This window comes from Abramis brama (assembly GCF_963993115.1).
Source record: "Abramis brama genome assembly, chromosome: 24".
Classification (NCBI taxonomy): Eukaryota; Metazoa; Chordata; class Actinopteri; order Cypriniformes; family Leuciscidae; genus Abramis; species Abramis brama.
The window spans coordinates 865,336-887,728 of NC_139986.1; the positions used below are offsets into that span (position 1 = coordinate 865,336).

The window sequence follows — 22,393 nt, forward strand, 5'->3', positions numbered from 1 at the left end:
TAACTGAAACGGACGGCCCACACATTCTCCCAGTCCTTCTCATGGTTTCAGATGTTTCTGAGCCGCTGGTGTGTGTGTGTGTGTGTGTATGTGTGTTTGTTTGTTTGTTTTTGTGTGTGTGTGTGTGTGTGTTTGTATACAATATCGAAGATTAAAAAGCATTTGGTTAACAGAAAATACATTATTTTCCAACATCCTACATTTTTTTATGTTCTTTGTACTGTATTGATACTAAAATTGTACTTAAACATATTTTTGGTGATGAGGATGAAAGAGGGAGGGAGGAGATTTAGTTTGAATAAGAAATTAATGCATGAAATCCAAATTTTATAATACAGTATATACAGTGTGTGTATATATATATAGATATAGATATACAGCTGTGACGTGGTTAATCTGGTTAATTTCTTTTCTTTATTTAATTTTTTTGGGCTAGTAGAAGCTCTTAATGTCCAATAAGTAGCCAAATTGTCCGGTGAATGAAAAAGAGAACCCGTGTGACTGTGAAGTAAACGTGTCCCGTGTCCCCCAGGCCTGCCGCTGCTGGTGCAGAGGACGATCGCGCGCACCATCATCCTGCAGGAGAGCATCGGGAAGGGCCGGTTCGGGGAGGTGTGGCGGGGCAAGTGGAGGGGCGAGGAGGTGGCTGTGAAGATCTTCTCCTCCAGGGAGGAGCGCTCCTGGTTCCGGGAGGCCGAGATCTACCAGACCGTCATGCTGCGCCACGAGAACATACTGGGCTTCATCGCCGCAGACAACAAGGGTCAGGGAGCGCTGATGCATGCTGGGATGTGTTGATGATGGCACTGGTGCATGTGTGTGTGTGTGTGTGTGTGTGTGTGTGTGTGTGTGTGCGTGTGTGTGTGTGTGCGTGTGTGTGTGTCTACTGTCTTCCAGGCTGGGATGTGTGGATGGCACTGATGCATGCTGGGATGAGTGGATGACTCCTGTGTTTGCTGATGTAATCTGTGTTTTCTCCCGGTCAGATAACGGCACCTGGACGCAGCTGTGGCTTGTGTCGGACTACCATGAGCACGGCTCGCTGTTCGACTACCTGAACCGCTACACGGTGACGGTGGAGGGCATGATCAAGCTGTCTCTGTCCACCGCCAGCGGCCTGGCACACCTGCACATGGAGATCGTGGGCACGCAAGGTACCTGTGCTCACCTGTGTTCACCTGTGCTCACCCTCACCTGTGCTCACCCTCACCTGTGTTCACCTGTGTTCACCCTCACCTGTGTTCACCTGTGTTCACCTGTGCTCACCTGTGTTCACCTGTGTTCACCTGTGCTCACCCTCACCTGTGTTCACCCTCACCTGTGTTCACCTGTGTTCACCTGTGCTCACCTGTGTTCACCTGTGCTCACCCTCACCTGTGCTCACCCTCACCTGTGTTCACCTGTGTTCACCCTCACCTTTGCTCACCTGTGCTCACCCTCACCTATGTTCACCTCTGCTCACCCTCACCTTTGCTCACCTGTGCTCACCCTCACCTGTGTTCACCTGTGCTCACCCTCACCTGTGCTCACCCTCACCTGTGTTCACCTGTGTTCACCCTCACCTTTGCTCACCTGTGTTCACCCTCACCTATGTTCACCTCTGCTCACCCTCACCTTTGCTCACCTGTGCTCACCCTCACCTGTGTTCACCTGTGCTCACCCTCACCTGTGCTCACCCTCACCTGTGTTCACCTGTGTTCACCCTCACCTGTGTTCACCTGTGTTCACCCTCACCTGTGTTCACCTGTGCTCACCCTCACCTGTGTTCACCTGTGTATACCAGTGCTCACCCTCACCTGTGTTCACCCTCACCTGTGTTCACCTGTGCTCACCCTCACCTGTGTTCACCTGTGTCCACCCTCACCTGTGTTCACCTGTGTATACCAGTGCTCACCCTCACCTGTGTTCACCCTCACCTGTGGTCACCTGTGCTCACCCTCACCTGTGGTCACCTGTGCTCACCCTCACCTGTGGTCACCTGTGTTCACCCTCACCTGTGGTCACCTGTGTTCACCCTCACCTGTGTTCACCTGTGCTCACCCTCACCTGTGTTCACCTGTGTATACCAGTGCTCACCCTCACCTGTGTTCACCCTCACCTGTGGTCACCTGTGCTCACCCTCACCTGTGTTCACCAGTGCTCACCCTCACCTGTGGTCACCTGTGCTCACCCTCACCTGTGTTCACCTGTGCTCACCCTCATCTGTGTTCACCTGCGTTCACCTGTGCATGTTAAGGCGTTAAATCAGGCTAGCAACATGTAAAAACATGATATCAATGTGCTAAACCATGTTATAATCATGTTAACGCGTTAAATCAGGCTAGAGACATGTTAAAGCATGTTAATAACGCCTTAAATCAGGCTAGCAACATTAATACATGATATCAATATTTTAAACCATGTTATAATCGTTAACAATGCATTAAATCAGGCTAGAAACATGCTAAAGCATGTAAATAACGCGTTAAATCAGGCTAGGAACATGTAAAAACATGATATCAATGTTTTAAACCATGTTATAATCATTAACAATGCGTTCAATCAGGCTAGAAACATGCTAAAGCATGTAAATAATAACGTGTTAAATCAGGCTAGCAACGTTAAAACATATAAACATGTTAACACGTTAAATCAGGCTAGCAACATGTTAAAACATGTTAGCAAAACACGTTAAATCAGACTAGCAAAATATTAAAACATGTTAGCAACACGGTAAATCAGGCTAGCAATGTTAGCAACACGTTAAATCAGGCTAGCAACATGTTAAAACATGTTAGCAACACGTTAAATCAGACTAGCAACATGTTAAAACATGTTAGCAACACGTTAAATCAGGCTAGCAACACGTTAAATCAGGCTAGCAACATGTTAAAACATGTTAGCAACACGTTAAATCAGGCTAGCAACATGTTAAAACATGTTAGCAACACGTTAAATCAGGCTAGAGACATGTAAGAATATGTTAACAGCATTTTATTGACTTCAAGTAAAATCTTTTAAAAGTCTTTTCAAACTTTCAGCTAACATCAAACTTTCCTCGTCTAGTTCTGTTGTAAGGAATGAATGGATATCAGCCGCTGACAGAAACACTGAGCTGGTGTTGGAGGAATGAAGAGAGATTTGAGTGTGACTCCATCAGCCCTTCAGCTCATCGAGACACCAGTGGCTCCAGCGAGCTTCTGTTCATTTAAATTACATATAAAAATAGTACTTTGAGTAAACGTCTGCCTCTTGAAGTCCAGGATCGCAGCGTTTCTGCTTGATGTCGACGTCTTCGTCACAGTTGAGAGTAGTTGATGGGGTTTTGCGAGTTGTTTGTTGTTAAGGCCAGCTTCATTCACCGGCGTGGCAGCTTTATTACACTGGTATAATTGAGACATAATGCTCCGTTAAATGAGACTCTATAAGAGAGTCACAGGCAAGCTCTTGGAGATCAGTTCAGCTCGCACTATTATACTATTACAGCTATAAACAAGCTTTCATCTGTTTATGCAAGTAATGTATTATGAGGCAATGAATTATATATTCATTTTCAAACCCTGACCATAAGTAATATTCAGCTCATGTTCTGCCGGTATACTGTGGTAATGCTGAAGTGTCAAACAACAGGGTATTACCATGGTACAGCATCAGAATTCAGCTTTGATCACAGCAATAAATTACACTCTACTATATATTCACATAGAAAACAGCTGATTTACATTTTAATATTTCACTATGGCTGCATTTTTTTTTTTTTTTACACACATACCAACCACACTCTGACATCCATACCAACACACACACACAATTATCCTTGCATAATTTATCCAGTTGGCTCTATAATATGCCGAAGCAGAAAACAGGAATAAAGCGAGTTTTTGCTTTATAGGCCAAACCTGAAAAAATGGCACCATCTGGTAAAAAATAGTAAAAATGTAAATGTTTAAGCCTTGCCAACAGAATGAAAGCCTCTTAACAAAGATTGCATCATTTTATAGTTAAATTGCCCTGGGATTAAAAATAGCATTAAAAATGGGTTTCAATGGGGACATTTGTGTCCAAAAGGCGCTGAGAGGAACTATTGTGTGTTCCTAGTGCAAAATAGATTTTTTAAAGGAAATGGCGGTGAAATAGTAATTTTACAATAAAAATACACACCTGTGCCAAATGTTATGCAGTTAGTATTAACACAGGCAAAGTGATCAACAAAACAAAACTGAAAAAGACAAAAATGTAAATTCCGTCGTCATCTGAAACACAAATAAAGAGGCGTGACGCGTGAGAACGGGCCTGAGCTTCGGTTGATCTCATGAGCTCTAGATCTGTTCCTGATCAGACTTCATCTGTGAATTAAATCTGTTCGTCACATTAAGCAGTCGTGGCTCTTCCGGAGACTCGGACTGAACCGCTCCATTCACTTTACGATCTTGAAAGTTGTGCTTTGATAAAAATCTCTCAGATTTCATTAAAGTTCTCTCACTTGTGAAGGTGAAGGATGGCACTCTTCTCTTCCGCCTGTAATCTGGTGTTCCTGCGTTTGCTTCCAGGAAAGCCTGCTATCGCCCACAGGGATCTGAAGTCCAAGAACATCCTGGTGAAGAAGAACGGCACGTGTTGCATCGCAGACCTGGGATTGGCCGTCCGCCATGACTCCGCCACCGACACCATCGACATCGCGCCCAATCACAGAGTGGGAACCAAACGGTGCGTTCTCCCATCACTCTTTCACTCTTCGGCTCATTGTCTACCCACAATGCATTAAAACCCAAGCAGTGAAATGAAGAAGGTACACCAGTCAAAAGTTTTGGATCGGTAAGATTTTTAATCTCTTCTGCTCACCAAAGCTGGTTTACTTGATAATAATCATAAATGTTTCTTGATCATCAAATCATCATATTAGAGTGATTTCTGAAGGATCATGTGACACTGAAGACTGGAGTAATGATGCTGAACATCAGCTTTGATCACAGGAATAAATTACACTTTACTGTATATTCACAGAGGAAACTTAAAAAAAAAACTTGTTTTTAATCAGATAAACGCAGCTTTGGTGAGCAGAAGAGACTCTTTTAGAAACATTTCAAATCTCCCCGATCCTAAACTTTAGGCGGTGTGTGTCTCCTCAGCTCAGGCTCACAGCGAGCGCTTGTGTGTTAGCTTCAGGTTCGGTGCGTTTGCTAAGTCATCTTTCTTTAATGTTTTATTAAAGACTTTTAGGTTGTTTATTACTCAACTCAAATCGAAGTGCTCTGCCCTGTCTTATCATCTCAGCAGAGTGTGTTCTAGGGCTGTACTATTCACATTTCGAATATTCGTCGAAAAAACAAAACGGCACATTCAAATACAAAAACTGTGTTCATTACGCTGTGTGTTTAAGTGTGTTTTCTCAGTTGTCCTTGCATGCACATTAAGGAAATTATATTTTATTTAAGAACAATTGTTTCAAAAGTTAATGCACTTTAAAAAGTGAATGTCATTTCATTTCAATAAAAGATGCGATGCTTTGGTTTATATTTGCTTATTGCGCTCGCTTGCGCCCTCTTGTGGACACAGGAGACAATACAGCACTTTTATCCTCTAACATGAAGTATTGCCTTTAGAATTAGAATATAATTCGAATTTTGCTAATATTTAAGAAAGAAATTCTAATTGAGCTTTTCAGCCATTCTGCCAGTCCTGGTGTGTGTGTGTGTGTGTGTGTGTGTGTGTGTGTGTGTGTGTGTGTGTGTGTGTGTGTGTGTGTGTGGACATTTCATGATTCATCCGCTGTAATTGCATTAAACTGAATTAACGCATTGGAAAGGAACGATCTCTCGGTTTACTAAAACCTTTTGCCCTGGCGATATAATGAAGTCGACAGACTAGCGTGAGCCGAGTGTGAGCGTCTCAGAGGTCAACAGCGTTAGCATCATGGGTAACGCAGCGACTCCGCCTCACTACTCTCGTATATTAACCAGGATCAGGAAACTTTATTCCACAATAACACAATATTCCCTGTCCCAGTTTGATATCAGCCCGTTAAAACACTCGACCTCTGTTAGCTCTCTCAGCTAACCGCTAGCTAGCACTGTTTTAATGCAGCTTCTCTGCTGTTACGCTGTTGAGAGTAATCTGTGTCGTTTTATAAACCTCTTTGCCTACACTTTATTTTAAGGTGTCCCTGTTACAGTGTAATTATAGATTTAAAGACTGAGTAATTAATTAACAACATGTACTGCATGGAATATGCATCATTTACAGTCAATATTATAGTGTAAGAAAAAGTATTTGTGTATAAGTACACAAATAAATGTAAAAGCATTTTTTGTTTTATTTATTGTTTTAATTGATTATTGTATATTATTTAATACATTTTTATGCATTTCATTACTTTGGTATGCACTTGTTTTTGTAGTAAAAATACATTATATTGTCAATTTGAGGCTGCTAGAGAAAAGTTGTTTTTATTTTCCTGTTTTTATCCATTTTATTTTTAAATTGCAGAATATTTTGAACATACTAAAATTGTTTTAAGTATCAAGTTTAAAATCAATATTTCCTGTATGATTGCGTACGAGCAGAGGCACCAGCGCTGTGAAGGTCAGGCTTCTGTGCTCTGTTTAATTTCACTTTAATTCTATATTGATTTATTTTCACACTGCCTTGAAAGCGTCTGGTTTCTCTCCTTTTCAGGTGTTTCTTTCATCCCTTGGTAAAAAAATGACAGTCAACCTCGAGAAAGACCTTGTTTTTGTTTCATAGGGGCATAAATGTTTGGATTATGACGTTGCTTGATCAGATATTAAAGCGCTGTTCTCCGGTGTCGTTCACAGGTATATGGCCCCAGAAGTGCTGGACGACTCCATAAACATGAAGCACTTCGAGTCGTTCAAGCGGGCCGACATCTACGCCATGGGTCTGGTGTTCTGGGAGATCGCCAGCAGGTGTTCAATCGGAGGTATTCTCCAGCGCTAGTGTTCAGATGAAAGCAGACACGCTTTAATGTGCTTATATACGCTTTAATGCGCTTTAATACGTCAGTCAGTCGTTTAGCAGACGCCTTCATCCAAAGCGACTTGAGGACTAAAGCCAGCAGTCGTCATGAAGAGGCAAACACAAGAAGTGCTCAGATACACAGTCCAGGCGTTGCTCAGAGGAGCGTAAGCCAGACAAGCGAGGGTTAGAGGAGAAGGAAATCATTTTTTTATTTTATTTTATTTTTTGAGAGGTTAAGTGCTCACGGAAGAGAATTAAAAACTAATAACACTGATAACCGTTTCAGTTTTGCTGCTTAAATACAGTATATGTTCCCAGAGTTTCTTCATTCCCGTCCGACAGATCGAGGATTGTGTGTGTTGTGTTGTGTCGTCTGTGGTTTGTAGACTGATTTGTCGTCACACACACGTTTGCGCAGGCATTCACGAGGACTACCAGCTGCCGTACCACGACCTGGTCCAGTCGGACCCGTCGGTGGAGGAGATGAGGAGAGTCGTGTGTGAACAGAAGCTGAGACCCAACATTCCCAACCGGTGGCAGAGCTGCGAGGTGACACACACACACACACACACACACACACAAATTTACAATACATATATTTTTATAAGGGAGAATGTATTGTTTCAAAAATAAAATAAATGTAACAAAAAATTATTGAATACATATTTTTGGTTTATGGGCAAAACCTAATAATCATAAATCATGTATAAAAAGGAAGTTGACAGTCCAAAACATCCTCTCGTTCTCGAACCCGTTTCATTCCCCGTGTGGATCAATGAAGTGATTTCATCAGCGCACACACAGATCTCCCGCTGAAATCCCACAATCCCACGGGATCCGCTGGAGAACCGGCCCGGCTCGGGTTTCATCGCTCCTGTCCGCTTCATTACTGGGGAAGTGACACGACTCCATTAGATTATCCAGGATGACAGAAATCTGAGAAACGTTTCTTCCTTCCGTTTTTAATCTGTCCTACAGCGTTTCTCCTACTTTACCACAGTAAAAATGTGACTATAATAGGCCTGATACCGTATCGCTCGCACATCAAATTCTGTGTAACACAGTTTGTGCTTGTTATTATGGTATGGCCTGTCAAGTCTATTTGTATTGGGCATTTCACACACGCTTTTAGTTTGGCTTTCACTGGCAGCGCAAACTCAAACATCGCCTGAAGGTCTCGACACTGCGGAAGATAAAACGTGTGTTTCTAGCGTGTGTTTCTAGCGTGCGTTTCTAGTGTGTTTCTAGCGTGCGTTTCTAGTGTGTTTCTAGGCGTTTCTAGTGTGTTTCTAGGCGTTTCCAGCGTGTTTCTAGCGTGTGTTTCTAGTGTGTGTTTCTAGGCGTTTCCAGCGTGTTTCTAGCGTGTGTTTTCAGCGTGTTTCTAGCGTGTGTTGCTAGCGTGTGTTTCTAGGCGTTTCTAGCGTGTGTTTCTAGCGTGTGTTTCTAGCGTGTGTTTCTAGGCGTTTCTAGCGTGTGTTTCTAGCATGTGTTTCTAGGCGTTTCTAGCGTGTTTCTAGCGTGCGTTTCTAGGCGTTCCCAGCGTGTTTCTAGCGTGTGTTTCTAGGCGTTTCTAGCGTGTGTTTCTAGGCGTTTCTAGCGTGTGTTTCTAGCGTGTGTTTCTAGCGTGTGTTTCTAGGCGTTTCTAGCGTGTGTTTCTAGGCGTTTCTAGCGTGTGTTTCTAGCGTGTGTTTCTAGCGTGTGTTTCTAGGCGTTTCTAGCGTGTGTTTCTAGGCGTTTCTAGCGTGTGTTTCTAGCGTGTGTTTCTAGCGTGTGTTTCTAGGCGTTTCTAGCGTGTGTTTCTAGGCGTTTCTAGCGTGTGTTTCTAGCGTGTGTTTCTAGCGTGTGTTTCTAGGCGTTTCTAGCGTGTGTTTCTAGCATGTGTTTCTAGGCGTTTCTAGCGTGTTTCTAGCGTGCGTTTCTAGGCGTTCCCAGCGTGTTTCTAGCGTGTGTTTCTAGGCGTTTCTAGCGTGTGTTTCTAGGCGTTTCTAGCGTGTGTTTCTAGCGTGTGTTTCTAGGCGTTTCCAGCGTGTTTCTAGCGTGTGTTTCTAGGCATTTCTAGCGTGTGTTTCTAGGCGTTTCTAGCGTGTGTTTCTAGCGTGTGTTTCTAGGCGTTTCCAGCGTGTTTCTAGTGTGTGTTTCTAGCGTGTTTCTAGCGTGTGTTTCTAGCGTGTTTCTAGCATGCGTTTCTAGCGTGTGTTTCTAGGCATTTCTAGCATGCGTTTCTAGCGTGTGTTTCTAGGCATTTCTAGCGTGTGTTTCTAGGCATTTCTAGCGTGTGTTTCTAGCGTGTGTTTCTAGCATGCGTTTCTAACGTGTGTTTCTAGGCGTTTCTAGCGTGCGTTTCTAGCGTGTATTTCTAGCATGCGTTTCTAGCATGTGTTTCTAGGCATTTCTAGCGTGTTTCTAGCATGCGTTTCTAGCGTGTGTTTCTAGGCATTTCTAGCATGCGTTTCTAGCGTGTGTTTCTAGGCATTTCTAGCGTGTGTTTCTAGCGTGTGTTTCTAGGCATTTCTAGCGTGCGTTTCTAGCGTGTGTTTCTAGCATGCGTTTCTAGCGTGTGTTTCTAGCGTGTGTTTCTAGGCGTTTCTAGCGTGTGTTTCTAGCGTGTGTTTCTAGGCGTTTCTAGCGTGCGTTTCTAGCGTGTGTTTCTAGCGTGCGTTTCTAGCGTGCGTTTCTAGCATGCGTTTCTAGCGTGTGTTTCTAGCGTGTGTTTCTAGCGTGTGTTTCTAGCGTGTATTTCTAGCGTGTTTCTAGTGTGCGTTTCTAGCGTGCGTTTCTAGCGTGCGTTTCTAGCGTGTGTTTCTAGCATGCGTTTCTAGCGTGTGTTTCTAGGCGTTTCTAGCGTGCTTTTCTAGCGTGCGTTTCTAGCGTGTGTTTCTAGCATGCGTTTCTAGCGTGTGTTTCTAGCGTGTGTTTCTAGCGTGTGTTTCTAGCATGCGTTTCTAGCGTGTTTCTAGCGTGTATTTCTAGCATGCGTTTCTAGCATGTGTTTCTAGGCATTTCTAGCGTGTTTCTAGCATGCGTTTCTAGCGTGTGTTTCTAGGCATTTCTAGCATGCGTTTCTAGCGTGTGTTTCTAGGCATTTCTAGCGTGTGTTTCTAGGCATTTCTAGCGTGTGTTTCTAGCGTGTGTTTCTAGCATGCGTTTCTAGCGTGTGTTTCTAGGCGTTTCTAGCGTGCGTTTCTAGCGTGTGTTTCTAGGCGTTTCTAGCGTGCGTTTCTAGCATGTGTTTCTAGGCGTTTCTAGCGTGTGTTTCTAGCATGCGTTTCTAGTGTGTGTTTCTAGCGTGTTTCTAGTATGTGTTTCTAGCGTGCGTTTCTAGCGTGCGTTTGTAGCGTGTGTTTCTAGGCGTTTCTAGCGTGTGTTTCTAGCGTGCGTTTCTAGCGTGCGTTTCTAGCATGCGTTTCTAGCGTGTGTTTCTAGCGTGTGTTTCTAGCATGCATTTCTAGCGTGTGTTTCTAGCGTGTATTTCTAGCGTGTTTCTAGTGTGCGTTTCTAGCGTGCGTTTCTAGCGTGTGTTTCTAGCATGCGTTTCTAGCGTGTGTTTCTAGGCGTTTCTAGCGTGTGTTTCTAGGCGTTTCTAGCGTGCGTTTCTAGCGTGCTTTTCTAGCGTGTGTTTCTAGCGTGTGTTTCTAGCATGCGTTTCTAGCGTGTGTTTCTAGCGTGTGTTTCTAGCGTGTGTTTCTAGCATGCGTTTCTAGCGTGTGTTTCTAGCGTGTATTTCTAGCATGCGTTTCTAGCATGTGTTTCTAGGCATTTCTAGCGTGTGTTTCTAGCATGCGTTTCTAGCGTGTGTTTCTAGGCATTTCTAGCGTGTGTTTCTAGGCATTTCTAGCGTGTGTTTCTAGCGTGTGTTTCTAGCATGCGTTTCTAGCGTGTGTTTCTAGGCGTTTCTAGCGTGCGTTTCTAGCGTGTGTTTCTAGGCGTTTCTAGCGTGCGTTTCTAGCATGTGTTTCTAGGCGTTTCTAGCGTGTGTTTCTAGCATGAGTTTCTAGCGTGTGTTTCTAGCGTGTTTCTAGTATGTGTTTCTAGCGTGCGTTTGTAGCGTGTGTTTCTAGGTGTTTCTAGCGTGTGTTTCTAGCGTGCGTTTCTAGCGTGCGTTTCTAGCGTGCGTTTCTAGCGTGTGTTTCTAGTGTGTGTTTCTAGCGTGCGTTTCTAGCGTGTGTTTCTAGGCATTTCTAGCATGCGTTTCTAGCGTGTGTTTCTAGCATGCGTTTCTAGTGTGTGTTTCTAGCGTGCGTTTCTAGTGTGTGTTTCTAGGCATTTCTAGCATGCGTTTCTAGCGTGTGTTTCTAGCATGCGTTTCTAGCGTGTGTTTCTAGCGTGCGTTTCTAGCGTGTGTTTCTAGGCATTTCTAGCGTGTGTTTCTAGCGTGTGTTTCTAGCATGCGTTTCTAGCGTGTGTTTCTAGGCGTTTCTAGCGTGCGTTTCTAGCGTGTGTTTCTAGGCGTTTCTAGCGTGCGTTTCTAGCATGTGTTTCTAGGCGTTTCTAGCGTGTGTTTCTAGCATGCGTTTCTAGTGTGTGTTTTTAGCGTGTTTCTAGTATGTGTTTCTAGCGTGCGTTTGTAGCGTGTGTTTCTAGGCGTTTCTAGCGTGTGTTTCTAGCGTGCGTTTCTAGCTTGTGTTTTTAGCATGCGTTTCTAGTGTGTGTTTCTAGCGTGCGTTTCTAGCGTGTGTTTCTAGGCATTTCTAGCATGCGTTTCTAGCGTGTGTTTCTAGCATGCGTTTCTAGCGTGTGTTTCTAGCGTGCGTTTCTAGCGTGTGTTTCTAGGCATTTCTAGCGTGTGTTTCTAGCGTGTGTTTCTAGCATGCGTTTCTAGCGTGTGTTTCTAGGCGTTTCTAGCGTGTTTCTAGGCGTTTCTAGCGTGCGTTTCTAGCATGTGTTTCTAGGCGTTTCTAGCGTGTGTTTCTAGCATGTGTTTCTAGGCGTTTCTAGCGTGTTTCTAGTATGTGTTTCTAGCGTGTGTTTCTAGGCATCTAATTCACATCTAATGTTTGGCATAGTGTTTTAAGCAGATGGTGTTTCTGCATTCTGCTCTGGTTTACAGGTTAGCCTGAACATGAACAGGAGGTTTGTGTCTTTAGGAAATGTTTTGTTCCCCAGTGCAGCGTAAAGCCTGAGACTGTATCAGGATAGACAAGATGCGACTTATAAGGAGTTTGATGGCTTGGACCCAACAAAAGAGGCTAAAATGAACTGTTGGGGCATCATAAAGTACATATAGCAAGCCGTTTTAATTATACATATAATTAACATTTAAGCAGCAATTTCAGCAATGTTTAGGACATTTATTTTCACCTGCCACCAAATACAGGCAAAAAAGTGACGTTTGTCTAAAAAAGATTGATGGATGTCAGTCCTAGTTATTAATGTTTAAAGGGCATTCAAATGTTTCTGCAACATTCAACTGAATATTTTCATCGTCTGCCTTCAAATAAATGCAAACAAGTCACATTTGACCAAAACTCTTTAAGATTATCAGCGGGTGTTTGTCATCAGTGTTCATAAAGTACATAAAGCAAAGTTTTCTTTCTACTTAATAACATTGAAACATCATTAAAAAGAAATGTTGATCTACAACGTTCAGCACTGTATGTTTTCACCTGCCACCGATCAGATCAAACTAAACTAAAAGAGTCTCATTTGTGTAAAAACTCTATAAATGTCCAGTTGATGTCTTTGTGTTAGGCGAAAGTTTTGTTACAAGCTTGTTAAAAATCCGTCTGTTCCAGGCTGTTAGATGACCTGACCTCAATAACAAGCAAATTCAAAGCAGGTCTGTTGTTAATAACCTCTTCAAGAAGCTAAATTTGCACTTTCTTCATGTAAGCGAACTCAGTAATGCATGTTTAAAGCTGTCTTCCTCCTCAAGGCGGATGACCTTCCATAACTGTGCAGTTGTTTTGATTTGGTGAGCAGCTAAATGAAATAAATTATGGTTTTGTGCATAAATGGCTCTATCTCGACAGTCTGAAGCAGAAACAGAAATGATTTGATTTGCATTCTGTGTAAAACGTTCACCCTGAGAGCCGAATGTGGGTGTCAGTAATTACGAGAGCTCAGATCTCTTCGGAGGTGGTTTGGTATTTCATACGCTGGTAACAGTGTGCCAAGTATAAAACTGCAGCTATTTGCTCTTTTACTTGCTTTGTCTAATTTGTATATGTAATAAATTTCCCAGCGATGAGTAAATGCGGTGAAGCTTCACTTCACCAAGTGCACTTAGAGGATTTCTGCTGAAGTCAGTAGGCGTGATTTTTTCTAAATGTCGACAAAAAACGATTGCGAAGTGACGGCGTTTCCATTTTCTTACTTAGTATTTTTGTTTTGTTTCCAGTCCAAATATCTAAACATTTTTGCTTAAAACAAGCACAATTATCTTCCAATGGGGTAAGAAAAAAAATCTGAATTCGATTGGAAAACAAGAAAAAAATCTTAATTCAAATGGAAACCAAGATTTTTTTTCTTACCCCATTGGCAGATAATTGTGCTTGTTTTAAGCAAAAATTACTTAAATTACTTTCTTTTTATCTTAAAACAAAATAGAATTTCTTATGTCATTTTACTTCTCTAGTAAACGCTTCTTGATTTAAGAATTTTTAGATATTTGGACTGGAAACAAAACAAAAATACTAATTAAGAAAGCATTTTTTGCAGTGTGTAAATGCAACAAAAACTGTTTCCATTGCAGTTTTGTGAAATATTTCTTTTTCAAATTGCCTGAAAAACCTCCTCATGCGAGCGTAAAAACTTTTTTGCAATAAATGGAAGTTTTTGCGAAATTGACGTGTTTCCATTGGGCGTATTTTCTATTCGCAGTTTCAATTTGCGCAATTTGTAGGGTAATGTAAACGCGGCTCCTGGCAGACGATGTGCAAATAAATGTCTAAAGGGGCGTATTTATATCTATTCTAGCGTTTCTCAGATGCCATGAACTTCACAGTAGGACGAAAACACTGATTTGACACTGCTGAAGTGAATTCAACATTACAATAGAAACTACATATTAAAGTACTTTGAAATTTGTCTGGACACACGTCACTGAATCTGTTTCTCATGAGCTAAAAACCTTAAACTTTTAATGGGCATGTTTTTCTGTGTTTTTTTAGAAAGTAAAGAGAATTCTGACAAAATTCACATTCTAACTAGTTTTTTTAAATGTATCTTTTAACAATGAGCAACAGTGTATTTTTTAAAGGAATAGATATTTGCAATTTTTACCACATCGTATTGTATTGTTTAATAGCATTCTGTAATGACAGTAATGGAAACAACATTTTGCATAAATCAGCTTGATTGGAAAAGATACAAAAAAACTATTTTGCAAACATGCTATTTACTTTATGATTTTATATATATATATATATATATATATATATATATATATATATATATATATATATATATATCAGCCGATACCGATATGGTGGCCGATACATCGTGCATCCCTACTGTACATCACAATGTTATTATTATGATTATAGTTTAAATTCATGGTTTTGTGATGTTTCTTTTAATAGTCTGGATTTGGGACGAGGGTAAAACAATAAAATCTATACAGGACACATTTGAAAAGTAACTAAAGTAAATGATGAATGCATGATAAAAAAGCTTTCCAGGACAGTTTTGATGTGACCTTCAGTCTTGAGAAACTGAATCCCGTACGAGCCCCCGATAAAGCTCCTGCCCATCTAGGGCTTGAGGCGCATCGTGAAGGTGATGCTTGATTTCTCATGTGTCTTCCCTGTCTCTGGTTGTGCAGGCTCTGCGTGTGATGGCCAAGATCATGAGGGAATGCTGGTACGCCAACGGAGCCGCTCGCCTCACCGCCCTGCGCATCAAGAAGACCTTATCTCAGCTCAGCCAGCAGGAGGGCATCAAGATGTAGACCATCACACTGATCGCACACCTGTCACCGCCACCACATCACCATCCTGTATTACTGCATCACCTCTGTCTCCAGAGAGGACTCCAGCACTTTCAGTGAAGTGTCGGTTCGTTTCTGCATCCTTTGCCTCGGTCTTAAATCCCGCCTGGACTTCGACGTGGGAATAAAACACGGACTTCATGATGAAATAACCCACACACGCGTCCAGCCGGTGCCGTTGATGTTCTGGGATCTCATTCTGAACAGATTCTCCAACGAAAGTGCTACCTAAGAAGGATTCTTTCATTATTTATAAGGTTTTTGTTCAGTGGCCGGGTTGATTTGAAGTTTTGGTTTGTTTTCTCTGTCCGCTCATCACTGCAGTTCTTCAGGTCAGTCTAACTGTTTTTTTTTGGTTCTGTTTTTGCAAAAACAAAACTGGGCACGACCTCATTCAGTCTTGGCGAACATGCTGCGACATATGCAATATAGATAAGACGTATCTACTTTATATTTTTTACTGCTCTGCTACAACAACTTCGATGACAACCATGCCTTCCAAGCCAGGTGTTACCAGAAAGTGCCACTGCTTCGAACCAACCAACTCTCCCTCATGGTGTGATCGGCCGTCGGTCTGAGCGCATCGAGTCCGGCTTTCTTCGGGAACGTCTCTTATGCACAACGAGGAAGAGTGGGCCGCCACACTCCACTCAGCTGGTGCCATGCTTCATCTTCTGCCTCTTTATCGTCTTCATTGATGCAGCACTGAGGGATGTAACAACAACCCAGACCTCTTCATGTTACAGCTTGTTTTATGGAGCAATGTGTGTTTTCACACTGGGAATCTGAAGCGTCGGACGGCCGCCTTCGGTCGGAGTTAAAAGGACTGAAGAGAATATATAGCAAGCCAGCGACTGGCTGTGGACAACATCGAAAGCAAAAATACTGCGACAAAATCGCAAAACTGAAAGTTGCCCAGTGAAAACATGATCATTTCTTTCTCGGAGCGCGAAGATGGCGAGGGACATTAATATAGCAAATGGATATTTACTAAGCCATAGGTTTTCCAACATTTTTTGGCAACTTTTTTTAATAGAATGTCAATGAGAAAAAATATCAAGGACTGCTTTAAAACTCTTTTGAGCAAGCCTTAAGGGACCAATTGATTATGTGGAGGTTGATTGTGTTTGTTTGCGTTCGAGCTGACTGTAATAGCGTGGTAGGATCAGTGCTGTGTGTAACCGAATACATAAATGTAGCAGTTGTGTGAACCGCCACCCAAACAAGCGTTTGCCGTGTAGAGTATCAGAGCTGAGGATATCTGATCGTGTGGTTTCCCACGAGTGAAGAACGGCACGCTCAACGAGCTTCTGTCCACTTTATTTTCTCAAGGTATCGGTTTCTGCTGCTTATTGAAGCATGTAACTTCAGAGTTTCTTTTTATGATGTGCATCTATACTTTAGACACTTTTCTAATGGACAAACTTCGTCGGTGACCTTTCAGTGATCTTTATAGTCGGATTAGAAGCCCTTCAGTAGAGGAATATGACAGATTCAATGCGGGTTAAGCTCAATCGATGGGATATCGTTGATTATTGTTTTCTTTAATTAAAGCAAAAATGGATGTTAAAATGAGGCACTTGGAATGGAAGTGAATGTTTTGAGGATTTAAAAGCAAAAATATACATTTATATGCATTTATATTAATTCATCTGTATTATCTGAGTTTGGTTTTACCTGTTACATTGTCATGGCATTGGATATAACTTTACACAGAAATAGTCATATTTTATTAGTATTCCCACTCTAGCATCATGTAAACACACACATTGAGCATGTTTACACACACACCAATACGCTGATAACCACCAAATTCAGTTTATTTATGGGTTTGCATGTAAGCCAATAACCCAGCGATGCAAGAAAACCATTTTTCAGGACTTTAAAAACAAAAACAGGTGATTTAATAATGTGCAAGATGATTATGCTGAAGTGTTTATGACCGTATGCCAATAAAGGCTCAGGGTTTATGCTTATTACACTGAACGTGCACCTAAACGCTTCATTGCCTTTAACGATGGATTGGCTTCATTCACTTCCACCGGTAGCGTCTCACTGTCACGTGCTTCTAAAAGAAAAGGAGATATTCATTTGTGTGGTAATGACTCAAAAGCCGTCGATTGAGTGTAACTCGCATTGGACCTGGAATATTCTTTTTTTAATGGAAATATGTGGATGTGTTCAGCAATAACTGCGTGTTTAGCATGTTGTTTGCTCAGGCTATAGGGTTTCCTCTCCTCTGATGGCCAGACGTCGCTGCTATGCATCTCGAGTCTCCACACGCTGGTCTCTCACGTCGAGCCGATCACACTCTCCAGACTCTGGCTGTCTCTGTGTGAGGCCGCCGGCTGGAAATGCTGAGGGAAAGAAATACGACACGTTCCTCCTTTCCTTTTAACCCAATTGATTTATACAGTCAGTGTATTTTAAAATATCCCAGTTCTGCTGAGTTTAAGAGCTTGTTGGAGATGGCATTAGTGTAAGGAAACCGTGCCGGTCGTTTGGATGGAGAGTAGAGTATTAATGTGTGTTGAATTCAATTAATGACTGAATGAACGAATGAATGAATGAATGAATGAATGAATGAACGGATGAATGAATGAATGAACGAATGAACGAATGAATGAATGAACGAATGAACGAATGAACGAATGAATGAATGAACGAATGACTCCTGCTACACGTTGAAATGCAAAATGTGTGGGTGTGGAGGTAGTGTCTATAGATAATGTGTAAATGTATATAAATATGTATGTATATGTGTCAGGCTGGTGTACAGTTTGTTAACAGAAAATCTGGAAGGAAAAAGTGTAAATTAAACTCAAAAAAGCAGATAGAGACAGTAGTCGGAGGAAAAGAGCTCAAAGGGAAGATCCGGGGTCGTCTGAGTTAATCTTGCTTCAACAAACTTAAAGGAATAGTTCAACCAAAAATGAAAATGATCTCATGTCGTTCCAAACCTGTAAGATTAATGCAGGGAATATTGCTGAAGCTCCATCTTTACATGCAATTCAAATGATCTAAGATTGCAGCTTTTCTAAGAACGGTATTGTAAAAGCGTCGCACGACTAATGTACGATATTACAACTCCAACACTTTATTTTACAGTGTCCTTGTTACATATATTACATGTACTTACCATAGTAATAACAGTAAATTCTGCATAATTGCATGCAACTAACCCTCAACCAGCAGATCTAGAATAAAGTTATTGTCCAGATAAAGTTAGTTTTGATTGATTCACTTCCGTTGTAAAGATCATTAGTTATTAACTTAGGGGCCGCTAACACACACCGTTCTCACAGAAAACAGAAACTTTAATGTGTTCTGGACGTTCATTCACACGACAGTGTTTGGAGCTCGAGAACACAAACCTTGAAACGGTTCTAGGAGCAGTGATAAGCGTTCTGCGAAGGATATTTGATCCGGTGGTTAATCGGAGTGATTAGGCTCAGTTTCAGCCGTTCACTGTGAATGGAAAAGAGCAGCCAGCACATTCCTCTTTCAGTGTTCAGTGGTTTGGAACAACCTGTGATCATTTCCATCATCGGCTGAAGCGTTTACTCTCGTATGTGGGCTTTCGCATCTTAAATCACCAGCATTTGGTTTCAGATTCACACACATCTCCATCCAGGGGTTTCTTTAGTGACATGCAGGACTCGGCTCTAAACGCTCGCTCCCGATCAGTCCAGCTCTCCATGTCGGATCCGGAGCGCCTCGTTCCCGATCAGTGCAGCTCCAGCTCTCCATGTCGGATCCGGAGCGCCTCGTTCCCGATCAGTGTAGCTCCAGCTCTCCATGTCGGATCCGGAGCGCCTCGTTCCCGATCAGTGTAGCTCCAGCTCTCCATGTCGGATCCGGAGCGCCTCGTTCCCGATCAGTCCAGCTCCAGCTCTCCATGTCGGATCCGGAGCGAGGCATTCCTGATCAGTGTAGCTCCAGCTCTCCATGTCGAATCCGGAGCGAGGCGTTCCCGATCAGTGCAGCTCCAGCTCTCCATGTCAGATCCGGAGCGCCTCGTTCCCGATCAGTGCAGCTCCAGCTCTCCATGTCGGATCCGGAGCGCCTCGTTCCCGATCAGTGCAGCTCCAGCTCTCCCTGTCGGATACGGAGCGAGGCATTCCTGATCAGTGCAGCTCCAGCTCTCCATGTCGGATCCGGAGCGAGGCATTCCTGATCAGTGTAGCTCCAGCTCTCCATGTCGGATCCGGAGCGAGGCGTTCCCGATCAGTGCAGCTCCAGCTCTCCATGTCGGATCCGGAGCGAGGCATTCCCGATCAGTGCAGCTCCAGCTCTCCGTGTCGGATCCGGAGCGCCTCGTTCCCAATCAGTGTAGCTCCAGCTCTCCATGTCAGATCCGGAGCGAGGCGTTCCCGATCAGTGCAGCTCCAGCTCCCCATGTCGGATCCGGAGCGAGGCATTCCCGATCAGTGCAGCTCCAGCTCTCCATGTCGAATCCGGAGCGAGGCGTTCCCGATCAGTGCAGCTCCAGCTCCCCATGTCGAATCCGGAGCGAGGCGTTCCCGATCAGTGCAGCTCCAGCTCTCCATGTCGGATCCGGAACGAGGCATTCCTGATCAGTGTAGCTCCAGCTCTCCATGTCGAATCCGGAGCGAGGCGTTCCCGATCAGTGCAGCTCCAGCTCCCCATGTCGAATCCGGAGCGAGGCGTTCCCGATCAGTGCAGCTCCAGCTCTCCATGTCGGATCCGGAACGAGGCATTCCTGATCAGTGTAGCTCCAGCTCTCCATGTCGAATCCGGAGCAAGGCGTTCCCGATCAGTGCAGCTCCAGCTCTCCATGTCGGATCCGGAGCGCCTCGTTCCCAATCAGTGTAGCTCCAGCTCTCCATGTCGGATCCGGAGCGAGGCGTTCCCGATCAGTGCAGCTCCAGCTCCCCATGTCGGATCCGGAGCGAGGCGTTCCTGATCAGTGTAGCTCCAGCTCTCCGTGTCGGATCCGGAGCGAGGCGTTCCCGATCAGTGCAGCTCCAGCTCTCCGTGTCGGATCCGGAGCGAGGCATTCCTGATCAGTGTAGCTCCAGCTCTCCGTGTCGGATCCGGAGCGAGGCATTCCCCATCAGTGTAGCTCCAGCTCTCCGTGTCGGATCCGGAGCGAGGCGTTCCCGATCAGTGCAGCTCCAGCTCTCCATGTCCGATCCGGAGCGCCTCGTTCCCGATCAGTGCAGCTCCAGCTCTCCATGTCGGATCCGGAGCGCCTCGTTCCCGATCAGTGCAGCTCCAGCTCTCCATGTCGGATCCGGAGCGAGGCGTTCCCGATCAGTGTAGCTCCAGCTCTCCATGTCGGATCCGGAGCGAGGCGGTAGAGTCCATCCAGTGTTGCCAGATTGGAAATGTCCAAGTGTCGTACCCGAAGCTCAGAACTATTGTATTTGGAAGAAAATGATCGTACCAAACGTAAAGAATACAGCTATTTATTGACCAACAACTTTTTGACACGACATGAAAATGACTTTATTGCTAAAATATCGACCTCAGCTTGGAAAAAAACGGACCAAGCGCTGCGGAAGGAACGTTAACGTCTTCTTGCAAAACACACAGAGATGACCACGCTCAGGTCCTCCTCACGATCATGACGGTAGACGCAGAATCCACAGCGAGATCAGAAGTGTAGAAGCTCTGTGATTACAACCACCATCATCTGAAGCGTCACACAGTTCTGAAGTTATCGTACATTATTTCATTTTTCCATTATTGATCGTACAAATACGAAAATTATCGTACGTCTGGCAACACTGGTCGAGTCTGAGCTCTCTTTGAAGACGTTTGATTGACAGCGGCTCTCGATGAAGAGTTTGATTGACAGCGGATCTCGTTGAAGAGTTTGATTGACAGCGGCTGTATTTCCAGTAGCCAGACGCTTGAAAGATGATCATGTGCCCTTAAACGACCCAGAAAACCTGTGGCTTTTCATTAACGAGCCTGTGATTCTGTACATGATGCAGTTTCACACTATTATGCACAAAATGTGTCAGTTCGTTACTAATTAACATGAGCACGATCCAGTCGAGGCCGCGTCTCACCCAAACCTGACAGACGTGAATGTTAATAGCGCGGCTATTCGCATAATTTCACTAAATGTCAGGCATTTTTAAGGAGGTGTGATGAAAACACACGGGTCTTTTACTCATTTATGCAAATGTATTTGTTCACACGGACCTCAAGCTCTTCGCTAGCAATCGTCATGATTCTACAGTTTAATTACACAGCTATGCTCTTATACGGACACTGTGAGACAGACCCGTGAGGGACGGTGGCCCGGCTGCACCAAAAATCCCGGAGAATTGTGGGTCGTTTAAGGGCAGAAGAGTTTTACCCATGGTGCATTTCACCTGGACGCTGTGTGTGAGGACGGAAGTGGAAAGCTTTATCGTGTTTTATTTGGTGCCTACGTTTGACTATATTTAGTTTTTTTTATTCCACTTAGAATGATGCACTGCATGGGACGTATTTCTAATGTTTGCATCACTTGCTTTTTAAAAAAAAAGAAAGAAAAAAACATTAAAAATTACAATAACAAGTTTTAGAAAGGTCAAAAACTCCTGAGAAAAAAATACCTCTCCTTCTCCGAAGACCAATGTGTTCATACCTCAGTGTATATAAGTGATTTCTTTTGAAATGCTAAATGACGTTTATGTCGCTGGTACCTGTCATTGTGTTACTGTACTATTGTCCAAACAGTATATTCCTCCTTTAAACCATTATTTGGTTTTGTTATTTTCTCTTTTTTTGTTGTTCTGTTTGAATTACAAGTGCTTTACTGATGTCACTCTGTCCTTTAATGCCTCCTCAGCTGTATAGAAATGCCTTGTACTGTTTCTTTTCCAAAAAATAACAAAAGAAGAAAAAAACGAAGGAGCTGAGATGTGTGTGTGCGCGTTACACACGCCGCGCTTCATTTCTAAAGCATTATGTATCGACTTTTTCTAGTGTGTACAGAAGAACTGCATAGGATCATAGAGTGAAGATCATGTTCTTGCTAACATAGTGGATAGAGATGGTGTGAATAAAACACATGTGGAGACTTTATACGCCTGTTTCTGATTCATTTCTGTCCTGCCTGTATGTGTGTGTATATATAAATAACTGTATTTTCTCCAAACAAGAGTTTTCATTTAATTAAGAAAAACCGAAGTGTAATAATATTAATAATGTAAAGTGTGATTTTAATTACAATAATACATTTTAAATAAGTCTTTGTATTTATTTTTAAAACCTTCTTTAAATTATTATTAGTAGTAGTAGTAGTAGTATTGTACGTTTTATCACTTCTATATTTTATGAAAAGTATTTCAAAGGAATGAGTAAAAATACAGGACTCACAAAAATGAGATGAGAGGAAAAATGATATATCAATTAAAAAAAACATTTAAAAAAAAAAACATTTGAGGTTAGTGGGAAAACTAGCCTGGATGCCAGCCGAACTTAGCCCCGCCCACAACATTTTTTAGGTTGGGAAGTTCGGTCAGGGGCACGTTCAAGTTCAAAACG

The 22,393-nt window shown here is 43.1% G+C and overlaps 1 protein-coding gene across 1 annotated transcript in view; it reads left to right on the forward strand.

Annotated features, from left to right (window-relative positions):
- tgfbr1b (transforming growth factor, beta receptor 1 b) overlaps positions 1-21,929 on the forward strand; it is a 69,401-nt gene extending 47,472 nt beyond the window's left edge. The window contains exons 4-10 of the mRNA XM_084102083.1: positions 533-763; positions 987-1,154; positions 4,530-4,686; positions 6,795-6,919; positions 7,376-7,506; positions 14,720-18,570; positions 18,771-21,929. Of these exons, the coding sequence (XP_083958209.1) occupies positions 533-763; positions 987-1,154; positions 4,530-4,686; positions 6,795-6,919; positions 7,376-7,506; positions 14,720-14,845 (938 nt within the window). The 3' untranslated portion in view covers positions 14,846-18,570; positions 18,771-21,929. The remainder of the gene's footprint in view (positions 1-532; positions 764-986; positions 1,155-4,529; positions 4,687-6,794; positions 6,920-7,375; positions 7,507-14,719; positions 18,571-18,770) is intronic.
- The last annotated feature ends 464 nt before the right edge of the window (positions 21,930-22,393 follow it).